This window comes from Anabrus simplex, chromosome 8, assembly GCF_040414725.1.
Source record: "Anabrus simplex isolate iqAnaSimp1 chromosome 8, ASM4041472v1, whole genome shotgun sequence".
NCBI lineage: Eukaryota > Metazoa > Arthropoda > Insecta > Orthoptera > Tettigoniidae > Anabrus > Anabrus simplex.
In genome coordinates this window covers 41088057-41105573 of record NC_090272.1, presented here as the reverse complement: position 1 = coordinate 41105573, position 17517 = coordinate 41088057, and the positions used below count along the sequence as shown (strand labels likewise).

At 37.4% G+C, this 17517-nt stretch overlaps 1 protein-coding gene across 1 annotated transcript in view; it reads right to left on the bottom strand.

Annotated features, from left to right (window-relative positions):
* Pef (Peflin) overlaps positions 1–17517 on the bottom strand; it is a 50344-nt gene that overhangs the window by 22220 nt on the left and 10607 nt on the right. Inside the window, exon 2 of the mRNA XM_068228836.1 lies at positions 1292–1721. Within this exon, the coding sequence (XP_068084937.1) occupies positions 1292–1721 (430 nt within the window). The remainder of the gene's footprint in view (positions 1–1291; positions 1722–17517) is intronic.

Genomic DNA, 17517 nt, shown 5'->3' with positions numbered 1-17517 from the left:
TTCGACAATATGAAAGTGACTGAAGTATGAGCAATGTTACCAAAGCCATTCCTAACACAGTCAGCCCATTAGGAATGGTGTGAAAATGTTGCTCATAGTGTCAGCTGGTGTATGTAATTCAGTGGACCTGGCAGGCTGATATGTAATAGCAACTTCTGGTTTGGTGAGGAAAGCAACAGGAAACTACCTTATTTCTCTAGTAAACATCTTCAGTGACGTCTAGGCCATCCACGACAGCTGATGATCAACAATCCTTTGGGCTGAATACTCGACATATGTGTAACATTTGTATCATTCCCTGACTGTACTGGCACGTGCAGCGGGAGTCACGACACATATCCTAGCTGAGCTCACAGTCACGAATAAATTGAAATTTCTTAAGTTTTGATGACTTTTTCCCAATTTATAGTGTGTGATGTATTGTTGCTTGGCTTGGTGTCTTCACATTAATGCATTCAGTTTTGGTCACTATTTCAGCCATAGCAGATTGTGTAGAAAGGAGAGATCTTCATCACTTCAATTAAATAAAGAAGAGAGGACAAGTTATATAAACATCAAACTGCAGGTTTTACTCAAGACAAAACTTATTTATAATGCAGAGGCTGCAAAAATGTTTAGTATTTCCAACTGTAATGTAAAACGTTGGTAGAAAGATGTAGAAACATTTTAAAAATATTCAGAAGATCAAAGACAAGAATGTTTTATGAAACTGATAGGTTTGTAACCGAATTGGTACAGGAGAAAAGCTGTAATATTTCACTTCTCTTGCTCAGAGCTTACAAGGATCATTTAAAATGGCAGAGAAAGATTCAGTTTGGTTTATGTTGATGACCTGACCCAAAAATAGACTTCTGAAAGCTAGAGAATATCTTGGATAAAATGTTTTCTGGGCACAACTAGTGACAAAAGGGGAAATTTTGTTATAAAGATGTTCTTCAATGCATGGGCAAACCTTGTTATGTAACAGACCAACCAGAGACATCAATTACAGCCCTGGTGAACAAAAGTACATGGAATGTAAATTAAAAAGCTTTCTAAGTTACATTTAACTGAGTTCACACTGGAAAGTATGGCTTTGATCTTAACAAAAACAAAGCATGGAAACATGTTACATTATTTGGGCTTGTTCTTTAGTGTTTTCATGTATATTCTAGTTATTTGTTCTTTGCTCACTGACCTGTCATTGTGTTTATTCTAATGGATATTCTTATCAAAGTCCATTTATTACATTATTAAAGCTTTGATTTCACAAGACGTCCATTATAATTTTCCTAGAGAAGTAATACTTTACCTATCATTAGTGCACAAGCAGTGTCACTAAAGTTCTTTCCCTGTCCATTCACCAGCGCAGACTGAAGTTCTTTGGCTGAGATACGTCCAGAACGATCTCTGTCTACTGCTTGAAACCACTGTTGAACTTCTGGACTCACTCCAGTGCCAGCTCCACCTGCCCCTGGATAACCTCCAGGCTGTGCTTGACCTGGATATCCTCCAGGTTGTTGAGCACCAGGATAGCCTCCAGGTTGCTGGGCACCGGGATATCCTCCATGCTGCTGGGCACCGGGATAGCCTCCATGCTGCTGGGCACCGGGATAGCCTCCAGGTTGCTGGGCACCGGGATAGCCTCCAGGTTGCTGCTGACCACCATATCCCCCAGCACCAGACTGCCCTTGATACCCTCCAGCATAACCACCACCTCCTCCTCCTCCGTAACTCAGATTCTGGAAGTATAAACAAGATTATGTACATCTATACAAATAAAACTGTGCTGGTTTTATGTCTCCTGTCTGTGATGTTTCATTCCAAAAGATGACGTAAGAACGGCTGAAAAATAGAACTGATTTTGGAATACGTAGTCAAGATACTGGAATCACATTTAGTCCTATTTTAATTTTGATATCAAGTGGCTTTGCAGGAAACCCCACAAACACACTACTGAACCCCAAGATACCAAGCCATAATTCCTATCAACATCATTTACCACAATGAAAGACCAAGTCAAAAGCCATGGGAGGACATTCTACTATAACATGCAATCACATGTCTTTATGATAAAATGCAAGCAAGATTAGATTTGAGCAAACCCTTTTTCATTACTTTATCACATGGCTTTCCTAAAACATTTTGTGACTTGACCGAAACAAGCAATAATTAGAAAGCCCACAACGTGACCTTTTGGCACTTTCACCAAGTGTCCCCGCTCACATTCTTTCTATTTAGTTTTATTTATTTAGGCCTATATTAATAATGTAATACATTTAATAGGGTAATTACACAAAAATATTGCACTTCCAATGATACATAATAAAAAATTACCTAACCTATATTTATTAAGTAATTTTAAATTAGGGGTGTTACTATGTCAATTACAGTATCCAGAAGGCTTACACTCAAAAACGTGCTAATGAAGATGATGTCGCATAGTTTTGTTTGAAAACGATGCCCGATGATTTCAGAGACACAATCTGCAACACAAACCACATGTTTCAAGTTTCTTTGGAAGTGTGTCCTGACGACTGCTACAGGGACATTATTTTATCTATTCGGGGGATTCTCACTCGCCCGGTCGCCTGCGCTTTTAGCCTGTCTCCCGACAAGCATTTCGCTGTAATGCAGTCAGCGCGCAGCACTCGCCCAGCACAGAGTCACTGAGTATAGAAATTTGCACATACCCAGTTCACAGCTGGTGCTGAAAATTTTCACCGTTCACTGTTACACACTGCAGGCACCTCCTTATGAAATTGTCACTTACTCTGACAAGTTCCTCAGCACGGATTGACCCAATTTCAGCTGTTATATAGTCTTTAGGATCCTGTACAGTGAGGGTTTCTTGCATAAATACTATGTTTAAGAGTCCGCCATAGATAAAAGTTGCACGGTGATAAGTCTAGATTTCTTATTGTATTACCGCTAGGCACACGTCTGTTTGGAAATCTCACGGAATTTGTGTCGTGTTTTCGCACAAGATTTCCTGTACTTTATGAAGGTATTATGTATATACCAGGTGTATGCATAAGCTTTTACCAGTTTTTGTGGTAAAGAAAACATGTAATTTTCAAGAGAAATTCATTTCTTGTTTACTCAAAATATTGACCATAGGCTTCTACACACTTTGTCCATCTTTCAGGTAAGTTATGAATACCATGCAAGAAAAACTGCTTGTCTTTTGCGGCAAACCATTCATCGAGCCATTTTCCAACTTCCTCAAAACTGCTGAAGTGCTGCTCCGTGAGCGCGTACCCCATTGATGCGAAGAGGTGATAAGGTGCCAGGTTGGGGCAGAACAGGGGGTGCGGAAGGGTGTCCCAACCAAGCAATTTCAAGGTGTCTCACTGGTTTTGCTGTGTAAGACGGTGCATTGTCGTGTAACAAAATTACTTTGCCACGTCTTCTGGCCCATTCCGGTCGTCTTTCGATCAATGCGTGATTAAAATTAATCATTTGTTGGCGATAGCATTGTGCATTAACGGTTTCACCGGGCTTGCTTGTCTTCGCACTTTTGTGGCGACCATAGCGCATACTGCCTTTCACACTGAAATCATCACATTTGAACTGTCGAAACCATGTCTCACATGTTCTAACCGATGGAGTGTGTTCACCATATGTTTCTACCAGCAAACGATGACTTTCCACAGTCTTTTTCTCTTGATTAAATAAGAAAATGCATGCAGCAAATTTTCTTTTTCAGGCACAAACGTCGACATGATCACTGAACGATAGGACACAGACGCTAGTGTTTGGCGGACTGAACTTGTGTGTGTTGGTAGGTTAATGTCAGTCAAACAAACTGATGTATGTGTCAAATTCATATGCTGCGTACTGTTTGCTGGCGCCATCTCCTTGTGAAACCGGAAAAGAGTTATGCATACACCTGGTACACACGCTCACGTAATGAAAATAGCATTGGAACAACACGTGAACACTTGACTAAACTGAACCTTACGCTGATACAGCTTTCGGCAGACTGCATAGGAGGAGAGTTTGTGGCGCCAAAAAGCGCATAATGGCAAACTGTTTGGCAAGAGACAGGCTCGCAGAGCAGGCATCCAGTCGGCAAGTGAGAATCCCCCCCCCCCCCCCAAGATAAAATAAGGTCCCTGCATAACTAAAAGACTACAACTTGAGTAACGAGCAACAATTTGTTTTTCCCAGTGCTTTGCAAGAGATAAAGGTTGCTACACATAACTTCCCAGCCAACGTATTTGCTATGTATCTGCTGCATGCATGGTATCTTTTACAACTATCCAAGCCGGATTCGCCTCAGATTTCTTTGACCATCAAATTAAGTTATATAAGAGTTCTTCCACTGAAACAAAGACAGAGATGGCAACACTGCAAATAACTGAAAGGACAGCCAAGTCTACAAGAATGCATGTTTTGGTGTTAAAAGTAACAATAAGGTCAAACATGCATCTACTAAGTAGACCAGAAGAAAAGTCAAAGCAACATTCATGTTTAATGGTTATGTCCAAATGAATACAATATTGCAGATTCAATTCTTGTACAAAAACAATGCTTTGACTCATCTAAATCCACTTCCTTATGGGTAGATTCATGAAGAATACCTTGGTTACAGTATTTTTCAAGAAAGGTGGGACAATTTACTCCACAGAATGTTTAGTATAGCCACTGAGCAAAATAAAACATGACTAGAAGCATTCTGTTCTGAAGTGGATGACAGTCCTTCGGGCCAGTACTCACTCGTTTAGCTCTGGTATAGTTTGAGGTAATACCTTCAGTTGCATGGATTCTGTTTTGTACAAATGAGACAAAGTATTATTTTACTGTCTGAAGTGTAATCCATATCACCCTCAATCCAGGGTCTAACCTTCTACTCTGTTCTTTCTGTCTCAGACATAACTGATATGTTGTCTGACAACACTATGAAACTCAACACGTTTAGTATAAAAACTGTCCCACTGCATGTTTTGTTTGCACTGCCCTGTTTAGTGAATATACATCAACTACCACCGCATTTCAGCTGGCTAGAATATGGTCTGTTACACTGCAGCTCATTTAAATCCACTGAGAAGATGTCTCAAGAAGAGCTGTACAGCATCTGCCTACTAATATCTTCCTGCAGAGTTTCCAACAGATATACCAATGAAGGCCGATGTGCATAGCAGCAAAAGGCAACTATTCTGATGGACATGAGGACCTGCGCATGCGTGTCGCTATGTCGCGTCGCTGCCTACACTCTAGGTACTATTCCCCACACTGTCGTAGTATATGAAACTTTACAATACAGTTATTTACAGACTCTTAAAATGCACCTCCTGACCATTTTCAGACCTATGTATAACGTAAACAAAATATGCGGTATATATGCAATGTCTACTCATCAGTCAACTGTCTCAATGTAAACCCAGTTTTGAGTACGGTACAGTATTATATTTCCTGTCTTCAATACCTACTATAGTAAGTTATATACTATGAATGACATGTCAAAATCAATAACTAGAATTGTAGACCTAACATTCTAAAGGGGCTAAGCACCAGTTTTTCAGATTTCATTTTATCGGACCTGTTGGTAGTATATCCATTGTCGCGAGCACCGATTCGCAACACGTCCTTCCGTGGGAAATTATGGGGCGAGCGCATCGAACGAGATTAGATCCGTGACCTCCCAGTCAGAAAACCCTAATACTCATGAGTAATTTAAGTGTAATATATAAAAGGAAGATACAGCAAGAAACAGTGGAAGTGAATGAGTAAGTGTAACAGAATATCAGTGCAGTGAAAAAGTGCAGAATTGCAATTATGATTAAAAGCATTTCCTAAAGCTAGTCTCAACTTGGAACATTTCAGTGAGCTGAGAATGAGGCAGACTTGTGCAATCAGAATATTGGTCAGAGAAACAAGTAAACAGACTACAAGGTCATAGTTAGAAGCTTTTAGAGGGTGGACCAGGAAAAGCAAACCTGTTGTTGGTCAGGTAGCAAGGTGCCCTGTAAAAATAAGAACACACGCTGTGGTGCAATAATTCTTTCTAGAAAGAGTCTCTGGAAGGTCGCCAGTTACGTACATCCATGAGAGGGGTGGGACCACACTTGAAGTAACCAATAGGAAACTAACAGATCAGTAATGTGAGGGAACATAGTAGTAGGGGATGACTTGTTCCAGAAGCTCAGAGAAATGATAAAGGGGAGTGACAAAGGAGTCATTCGGTCATTTTTTGGTCATTCGGTCGTTTGGGCATTCTGCATCATTCTGTGTCATTCTGTTGGTAGTAATCCTGGTGTCATTCAGGCAGTTATTCTATAACATTGGAAAGGAACGTTCTCTTGGGAAGGGACAGACACTAGATCACTTGGCAGAGAAGAGACACTGTAGAATAAAGTCAGTGAAGATAGCAGTATATGAAGTTAGTCAGATTAGGCAGTAGTTGAGTCTGCCACCAGTTAGTGAAGACAGCAGTATAAGAGGTTATTCAAATTCGGCAGCAATCAAGACTGTCAAGCAGTAGAACTGGTTAGCAGTGTTCCACAGGGTAAAGTACAGAGACAGTGCATAGAAAACTCACCGAGTGTTCGAAAGACTGTAGCTTCAGTTAGTATTCACCTTAGAGTTCTGTGTTTGAGTCCTGAAACTGTCAGGGAAGATTCAGAGGAACACCACAACGAGGATTCAAGAGAGAAGCAAGAAGAAAGAAGCTTCAAAACCCGAGATAAGTATCAACTAGTTAAGAAACTTTAAAGACTGAAGGGAATTTATAAATGTTGTAAAGTGAATCATAGAAGTGTGTGTATTTTCCAAGGAAGTCAGAGACTGATAAACTGGTTATTTAAAAGTAGCCTAATATTGAGAAGAGAATAATTACAAGTGTGGTGTAATATTATTGGAAGGGTATATTTGATAGTTTGTTTAAATAAATTAGACTAAGAATTTAATGGTGTCAGAAAGTGTTTTATATAAAGGTCAATCTGATATTCGAACCCAAGTCCTCAGCTTGTCCTGTTCATAGAATACGACACCATATATCATACCGAAAGGGCTCTGTCGTAGGTCAACTGCAAGTGACTCTTTCATACAGAATGAATAATGTATTAATCATAGCCCCTCCTGCAAATTTCATTTTGAAGTGGTATTTTCTAAAAGATTTAATAAATATAACACATTATAATGAACATGGTTCGTTGTATAGGTATGTGATTTAATGATGGGTTTGCCACACAGAAAAGGCAAAATTATTTAATTGGAGCATTAATAATATTTTCAGTATGCGCCAGGTAATTGAAAAATGCTACGAGAGGAATAGGCAGTTGTGTTTGTGTTTCGTAGATCTAGAGAAAGCATATGACAGGGTACCGAGGGAAAAGATGTTCACTATACTGGGGGACTATGGAATTAAAGGTAGATTATTAAAACCAATCAAAGGCATTTATGTTGACAATTGGGCTTCAGTGAGAATTGATGGTAGAATGAGTTCTTAGTTCAGGGTACTTACAGGGGTTAGACAAGGCTGTAATCTTTCACCTTTGCTGTTCGTAGTTTACATGGATCATCTGCTGAAAGGTATAAAATGGCAGGGAGGGATTCAGTTAGGTGGAAATGTAGAAAGCAGTTTGGCCTATGCTGACAACTTGGTCTTAATGGCAGACTGTGCCGAAAGCCTGTAGTCTAATATCTTGGAACTTGAAAATAGGTGCAATGAGTTTAGTATGAAAATTAGCCTCTCGAAGACTAAATTGATGTCATGAATGTCAGACTGGTGATACAAAGCTAGAACAGGTCGACAATTTCAAGTATTTAGGTTGTGTGTTCTTGTTCTCCCAGGATGGTAATATAGTAAGTGAGATTGAATCAAGGTGTAGTAAAGCTAATGCAGTGAGCTTGCAGTTGCGATCAGCAGTATTCTGTACGAAGGAAGTCAGCTCCCGGACGAAACTATCTTTACATCGGTCTGTTCTCAGACCACCTTTGCTTTCCAGGAGCAAAAGCTGGGTGGACTCACAATATCTTAATCATAAGTTAAAAATAACAGACATGAAAGTAGCAAGAATGATTGCTGGTACAAACAGGTGGGTACAATGGCAGGAGGGTACTCAGAATGAGGAGATAAAGGCTAATTTAGGAATGAACTCAAAGGATGAAGCTGTACGCATAAACCGGCTTCGGTGGTGGGGTCATGTGATTACATGTTACAAATTTCATATTTCGTCCGTAATGAAATGTACATCAATTTAAGAATTACCAGAATTTATTAGGATCAACCTATTCAATACAATAGAATTTACAAAGTTAGGACTTACATCCTATTAAACTAAAATTTGAAATTTGAAGGGCATCACCAGCCTTTTTACACTCATACGCAAAGATAAAAATCAGGATCCTGATTGTCATAGTAAAAAATATAAAATGGGAATATAAGATTAGAGTGAAATTATACAATGTGAGAAATTGTTATGAGTTCTTAAATAATAATTTACAGTTAAAACTTCATTTTAAATGTTTGCAAAAAAAAAAAAAAAAAAAAAAAAAAAAAAAAAAAAAAAAAAAAAAATTTGAAGTTGGTATGATATTACACTAGTAATTTAAAAATGATTTTGTAAATTAGACAAACTATACTCCGTATGGCTCTACTTCTAAATTGATGTTTCAGCAGATTTTGGCTCTGTCTGGTGGTTATGCGCTGAAGCATAGATATCCAACCAATCCCAAGCTGCTATTCATATCGATTTATATCGGCAGAGCACGATCTCGAAACCTTGTTGCTAACTCTAATATTTACATTTGCCACGTGGTTAACCTATCTCGCTCAGCGTGTATGGTATTCGGTACAGTTCGCGATCTTTTGCGTTTTCCTTCAATATTTAGTGTGATTTTCATATTGTTGGAGGGTTCTAGTGACTCTGAGATCAGTAGTGTTCCCATTGTAGGCCATAACCTCCTTTCTGTGCCAGCCATTAGCTGTTAGTGATGTGTTATTTCCTCATTCTCTTTTATTGTTAATAATATATTCCCTTTTAGTGCCAGATATTGTTAGAAAGTGTAGTTCTTATGAATATGTTTTCAATCCATATTCATTTGTTTTTCTGAGTACTGTATTACAATTTAAAAGGGCTGTTTACCGCGGTCGTATTGCATCAGCTGTTCTTGCAGGCGTAGCACGCTGGCAACAGAGGAAAGGCGATGCTCATTTGTTTTGCGAAACCTCAATTTAGAAGTAAGGCCGTGCGGAGTATAGGCCTTAATCACATAATAACAAGAAGGTCTATGGCTAATGTTGCTGTATCGAAGTTTGAGTGAAATTCGGCTGGAAGCAACTTGATTTACATGTTGAAGAGAAGGCTAATGGAACTTAGTAACTGCTTGAGATGACATTGAAACTTCTTGTTGAAAAGTCGTGATATTTAACTGTAGTATGACGCTATGTAGATTATAAAGTTGGATCCAACTAATCCATTAGTCTCGTTATTTACGTAGTGGGTTCGCGGTCTCCATAATTTTGTTGAAGGAGTTATAAAGAGTTCATAATTGAATGTTGCCATAACTCGTATACTTATAGTTAAATGGGAACATTCTTACTTGTTGTTGGCTGTAGTATTGAATATAGACTAACTATTGAAGGATATATGGTGAAGAATCTGTAATGAAAAGAGAATAAAAGATATGAAGTTTAGAGGGAAAAAAAAAAAGTTAATTAGGCGAAAATGATGTATATTCAATTACTTACATTCTCGATTTTTGCCGTATGAACTGGTTGTCTGTATGGTCTTGGAACGAGTAAGATTTGAATGGCGTGTGTTGTATCTGTGTGGAATTGAGGGAGGGGGGTGTGATGGAGGGAAGGAAATGGGCGGAGCGTTGAGCTTGTGCGCTATTGGCTGTTGAAGATGTGGAATTGAGGAAGAGGGGTGTAATGGAGAAGAGGTGGATGGAGGGTTGAGCTTACGGGCTATTGGCTGCGGAAGATTAGCAGGGGCGGGGACGGAGGGAGTTACCTTTAAGTGGAAGTTGGGATCCTTATTGGAAGTGAGTTTAAGATTTTTAAGGATTTTATTTGAATTTGGATTTAAAGATTGTAATAAATTGGGTAAAGTCTCGTGTAAGGGATTTTTTTATTTCGACGGGATCATTGAGATTTAGGTCTTTGTTGTAATGTTGATCCAGATATATATAAATGTTTTCTAATTTGTTCATTAATTTTCCTTTGCCTACTATTTTGATGATTGTTAGGTCCTGTTCGATAGTTGTGAAATGATGACCTGTATCTTTCATATGAGAGCTCATGGCTGAAAATTTATTATGTCTATTGGCATTATAGTGCTCCTGGTATCTAGTAAGGAAGCTCCGGCCTGTTTGCCCAATGTATGATTTTTCACATTGCATGCATTTGAGCATGTATATGCCTGAGTTTGAGTAAATACTATTGTTTATGTTAAGTGTATTGTGATTAAAAAACAAGCTGCGGTTGGTATTTGTCGTCTTGAAGGCAATGTTAATGTTTTGTTTTTTCAGAGGGTTTGTTGCTTGGTAGATGCCTGGATTATTGTACGTAAAAGTGGCGAATTTAGATTTTTTAGGTTTGTCAGGGACGAGGTTTGTTGCTAGTTTATATTTGATTTTATTAATTATTTTTTACTATGACAATCAGGATCCTGATTTTTATCTTTGAGTATGAGTGTAAAAAGGCTGATGATGCCCTTTTAAAGGGCAAAACATGTCCCTTCAAATTTTAGTTTAATGGGATGTAAGTCCTAACTTTGTAAATTCTATTGTACTGAATACGTTGATCCTAATAAATTCTGGTAATTCTTAAATTGATGTACATTTCAATACGGACCAAATATGAAATTTGTAACATGTAATGTTAAAGCCAACCAGGCTTATTATAACTTGAACAAATACCTCAACCTAAAGGTAAAAATCTGTAAAATAGGTAAAGACATAGTTTATTTAAAAGAATGTCTAAGACTAAAACTGGTTCCAAGATTTTTGAGACATATTCAGAGAAAAGACGTAACCACATCTAGTTTAACCAAAACTCAAAATAGAACTAATGAAATTTGGCTCAAGCACGAAATCAAAACATCCTACAGAAAGAAAATGCTTTTAAATCTACAGTTATACAGAACACATTTGGCAATATCTCAATACGTATCTCCAATAGAATGGAGCTCATTTCAGCTACATGTAGATTATAAATTAAACGATATCGTAAGTAGAAAACAAAAAACTTAGGAAAAAAGCTTGCATACTTAAAGGAAACTCAATTAAAATCATCCAATAAGAACATAGAAATAATAAAAAGCAATTCACCTTTCAATAACTCACCAGTCACAGTTAACACGACAAAGACAAACTTTTCAGAACAGGAAATCGACCTACTAAGCAAAGGTCTAAAACATAACTGGCCAAGCACGCGAAAAGAAAATGACAATCAACACTGTAGCAGAGATTGAATCCAACATCACCAAACTCCCTTCAGATTTGCAGAATGATATTAGATACGAAATAAAAAAGAAACTACCAACAGTCACCAAAGAATTAATTAAAACTTCCGACTTCAATATTGCAAACGTAATAAAAAGTTTAAAAACAACAACATCATAGTAACTAAAGCGGACAAAGGAGGGACTACCATATTATTAGATAAGGACGAATACATTACAAAAACAGAAAACTTTTTTGCAAACGGGACTTTTCAATAGTTAATAAAGATCCTACCATCAGACCCCAGCGAAATTTAAAAACACTGATAAAGAATTCAACTTTTTTACTCAATGAACAAGAGCAACAAAAATTATTCACCATGAATCCTAATATTCCCACGGCCAGAGCTTTACCCAAACTACACAAAAAAGATACACCCATGCGTCCCATAATTAATTGCAAAAAAAGCCCAACTTACAAGACCTCAAAATACATCCACCATTTCCTTAAAAGACACTACACTTTTAACAACAAATCCCCTCTAAAGAACTCCGTTGATTTTTGCGATTTTTTAAAAGAAATTTAACTTACTACCTAACCGCATCATGTGCTCCTACGATATCACGAACATGTATTCTAACCACCGCCGTCTCAATCCTATATACTGCCTGCTCTAGGCTATGCGGTTAACACGCTTCTCAGCGTGAGCTCTTAGTGTGACGAACCTCCGCTAGGGGCGCCAACCCCAACATAGGCCTATCTCTGTATGGTAGCCACGTTATTGTGTTCCAGTGCGTTTGCATCGAGCATTTATATGTGTGTCTCCGGTTGTAAAATGATTAATTGTTGTGTTCCTCTCTGTATATCAAAGTAGGAAATCCAAATTCTTCGGGTGTGAGGATTCCTGTTATCCCCCAAGTAAAGAACTTTGAGAAAATTGACTTAATGCTATATCAAGGCAAGGATCAACCAAGGGTAATCAATGGATTCTATCCGATTATTCTCGTGTTTTTAGCCTGAATTTTAGAGATGGAGATTAAACATAAAACTACATAAAAGAAAATTATATTGAACCCAGAGAGTGTGCCTAGTCGGTCTTCAAATTATCCCCATTACCTTCAAACCAGAAAAATAGCTCCACGAAAGACCAGACAGCGACAAGATATTTCTTCGGAAGAAATCTGTAATGAAACATGCTCTTCAACCGCAGGATATACATTGGATGAAGAGTATGAAATTCATTTGAATAACGATGTATCAATCGAAGTCAATATTCCAGCGAGTAAGAATGACAGCAGTGATCAGAAAATCAGACATTAGAGGCTACGATCAAGAATTCTGACGCTGCGATAACAGCTTATGACTAACCTTAATGAAGTTAAAAGACTACAGAGACAATTCGAAGACAACCCAGAAATTGATCGGATTATAAAGGAAAGGAAGCACCCAAATATAATGGAAAAATGACCATTAAAAAAATCAAATCCATAATTTTCGCAAGACAAAATCACGCGGTACTATGTGGCTTGGGGAATAGTATCCCAAACGGTTACGAATATGGCAGGACTCCTGGTCTAGTATCAGCTCCGTCACAACGTACTCTGGACAGGTAGCCTAAATGTTGATTGTGTTTGTCGGGATTTCCCAATTAGTGAAGGAAAGACTTAGAGCTGAATGTAAAACTCTCAGACCACTGAGAGGAGTGTAACAGTGATCGCTAATTAAATGGCTAATTAGGTACGGCTCCTCTACAACCGAACCAGTGACAAGTTCGTTTGCGTGGTCAATGTTGAAAGTGTATGAGGCACAGATATTGTAAAATCTCCCGCTATCGCGAATAAACTGTTGTGTTTTCTTGTAATCCGACTTTCAAAGAAGTTATCTAGTCCTGCTGCCTACTTCCTCGTTAAAGGCTTAGAAGTCTCCGACCTATCCCTTGTAGTTAAGAAATGATTACTGTAATGCCTTTCGGCAAAACAATCCAGATTCTGTGCATTTCCATTCACCAGCAGATAAAATACATACAATGGTTGAATGATGATTTCATCAAGTACGTTAAAATAATTCGGTTGGAATCATAACGTAAAAAACTGAAATGTCTTGCTAATGAGACGGCAGATGCTGTCTCGCTAACTGTGAAATCTATAGTGGAATGTGTGTCTTGTCTGTTACAAAATCGGTTATTTTATGTTCTCACTAGATGATTTTCTGGAGACGCAATAGATCTATTTAGTTCAGTGAGATTGGGTGGTGGATTTAATGACATGACGAACCCACGCACTGCATTATGTGCTCTAAAACGTATCCTGAAAACTGGTCATAAACAAAGGGTCAGCGAAATAGTGATAATTTTTTTTGCGCCCACTGCTGGTAAATAACAGTAAGTAAAGTACGGAAAAGGTGCTCCGTTACTCGTGTCGAGAAAATTCTGAAATTGGTATGTACCATGCAGCATGGGATGATCCTAATATAATATCTACTGTAACTGGTAAGATTTTATTATTTTACGTTTATGTATCTTAAGCCAAGCTCAAATGTCAAATGTTAGTTTCTGTATGTCCATTATCTTCCCAATTAGTAACATGTTAGATATTATTTTTCATTTTATATTGGTATTACGGACCAACTCTCATTTAACCAATATGTTCTCTGGGTGCGGTAAGTACTGCCATCTGGAATGTCGCTGTAAACGCAATTCTCGTGGCACAGAGCAGGCAGTATATAGAGATTGAGACGGCGGTGATTCTAACGTACCAACAAAACAAACAGTAAACATTATCAAGGACAACCTATCCAAACATAGCAATCTTAGCACCCCTGAAATAGATGAATTCATCAACATTCTAAACTTCGTACTAAAGAACAACTATTTCACTTTCAATGGCAAAATTTACCACCAAGACAATGGGAGATCCCTTATCAGGGATCTTGGCAGATATATACATGGACTCGTTAGAACACCATAAAATAACTTCTAAAATAAAAGGACTCAGCCTGTGGCTCAGATACGTAGATGACACATTTGCAATAATCGACAGTAATCTCAACAACAACAACAACAATATTTTAGATTTTTTAAACACCCTTGATCAAAATATCAAGTTCACCAAGGAGGACGAGGTCAACAGATCCATTAACTTTTTAGACTTAACTATAACATGCGACAAGAACACATATGATTTCCAAATTTACAGAAAACCCACCCACACTCCAATAACAATCAAAAATTCATCTATACACCCCAACTCCCATAAACAAGTCACTTTATACAGTTTAATTTACAGAGCTTTAAAAATCCCACTATCACCCAAGAATCTAAAAACAGAACTTCATTATATTAAAAGCTTAGCAAAATTTAACGGTTTTAAAATAGAAATAATCAACCGAATAATTGATAAAATCAAATATAAACTAGCAACAAACCTCGTCCCTGACAAACCTAAAAAAATCTAAATTTGCCACTTTTACGTACAATAATCAAGGCATCTACCTAGCAACAAACCCTCTGAAAAAAACAAAACATTAACATTGCCTTCAAGACGACAAACACCAACCGCAGCTTGTTTTTTAATCACAATACACTTAACATAAACAATAGTATTTACTCAAACTCAGGCATATACATGCTCAAATGCATGCAATGTGAAAAATCATACATTGGGCAAACAGGCCGGAGCTTCCTTACTAGATACCAGGAGCACTATAATGCCAATAGACATAATAAATTTTCAGCCATGAGCTCTCATATGAAAGATACAGGTCATCATTTCACAACTATCGAACAGGACCTAACAATCATCGAAATAGTAGGCGAAGGAAAATTAATGGTCGAATTAGAAAACATTTACATATATCTGGATCAACATTACAACAAAGACCTAAATCTCAATGATCCCGTCGAAATAAAAAATCCCTTACACGAGACTTTACCCAATTTATTACAATCTTTAAATCCAAATTTAAATAAAATCCTTAAAAATCTTAAACTCGCTTCCAATAAAGATCCCAACTTCCCCTTAAAGGTAACTCCCTCCGTCCCCGCCCCTGCTAATCTTCCGCAGCCAATAGCCCGTAAGCTCAACCCTCCGTCCACATCCTCTTCTCCATTACACCCCTCTTCCTCAATTACACGTCTTCAACAGCCAATAGCGCACAAGCTCAACGCTCCGCCCATTTCCTTCCCTCCATCACACCCCCCTTCCTCAATTCCACATAGATACAACACACGCCATTCAAATCTTAAGATTCACAATTAAGTATTTATTATTTTCCACCCAGTCGATACAATGATTGCTTAAGGCAATTTAATGGTTAAAAGTGGTACATGTTTCGTATTTTATCAACATCTTCAGCCACATAACACTGTTTAGATGAAAAATATATAAAACTGACAAAGTAATGCTTTTCAATACAATAGAATTTACAAAGTTAGGACTTACATCCTATTAAACTAAAATTTGAAGGGACATGTTTCGCCACTTTTAACCATTAAATTGCCTTAAGCAAGCATTGTATCGACTAGGTGGAAAATAATAAATACTTAATTGTGAATCTATTGAAGTGCGATACGGACCATGAAACTGATTTTATGTAATTCAAATCTTACTCGTTCCAAGACCATACAGACAACCCGTTCATACGGCAAAAATCGAGAATGTAAGTAATTGAATATACATCATTTTCGCCTAATTAACTTTTTTTCCCCCCTCCCTCTAAACTTCATATCTTTTATTCTCTTTTCATTACAGATTCTTCACCATATATCCTTCAATAGTTAGTCTATATTCAATACTACAGCCAACAACAAGTAAGAATGTTCCCATTTAACTATAAGTATACGAGTTACGGCAACATTCAATTATGAACTCTTTATAACTCCTTCAACAAAATTACGGAGATCGCGAACCCACTACGTAAATAACGAGACTAATGGATTAGTTGGATCCAACTTTATAATCTACATAGCGCCATACTACAGTTAAATATCACGACTTTTCAACAAGAAGTTTCAATGTCATCTCAAACAGCTACCAAGTTCCATTAACCTTCTCTTCAACATGTAAATCAAGTTGCTTCCAGCCGAATTTCACTCAAACTTTGATACGGCAACTTTAGCCATAGACCTTCTTGTTATTATGTGATTAGGGCCTAGTTTGTCTAATTTACAAAATCATTTTTAAATTACTAGTGTAATATCATACCAACTTCAATTTTTTTTTGCAAACATTTTAAATGAAGTTTTAATTGTAAATTATTATTTAAGAACTCATAACAATTTCTCACATTGTATATTTTCACTCTAATCTTATATTCCCATTTTATATTTTTTACTATGACAATCAGGATCCTGATTTTTATCTTTGAGTATAAGTGTAAAAAGGCTGATGATGCCCTTTTAAAGGGCGAAACATGTCCCTTCAAATTTTAGTTTAATAGGATGTAAGTCCTAACTTTGTAAATTCTATTGTATTGAATAGGTTGATCCTAATAAATTCTGGTAATTCTTAAATTGGGGTCATGTGAGGCGAATGGAGGAGGATAGGTTACCTAGGAGAATAATGGACTCTGCTATGGAGGGTAAGAGAAGTAGAGGGAGACCAAGACGACGATGGTTAGACTCTGTTTCTAATGATTTAAAGGTAAGAGATATAGAACTAAATGAGGCCACAACACTAGTTACAAATCGAGGATTGTGGCGACGTTTAGTAAATTCTCAGAGGCTTGCAGACTGAACGCTGAAATGCATAACAGTCTATAATGATATTGTATGTATTAATAATATAATGTCTTTCATTAATATCTCTTAAGTACTTTTTAGCGCTTAGCCCCTTTAGAATGTTAGGTCTACAATGAAGAATGTTTGGAGGAAACAAAGAGACTGATTGTCTGTATGCACAAGTGTAGCTAGCATAGAACCACACCCATCATCCTGCCAATCTGCAATGTTTTGAATACTGTCTTCAAAACAAATAAACTGCTACCTGAATGATTTGTCATATCCTGGATCTTTTGAGCTGTGTAAAAACAAGGACTGGTTATCAAGTGATTACAGTATTTAGCAATTATGACATTCCAAACTGCCTTATGGAAAGAAAATATAATCAGGAATTAATTCAACATTACGGTACTGTTTGTGGACTG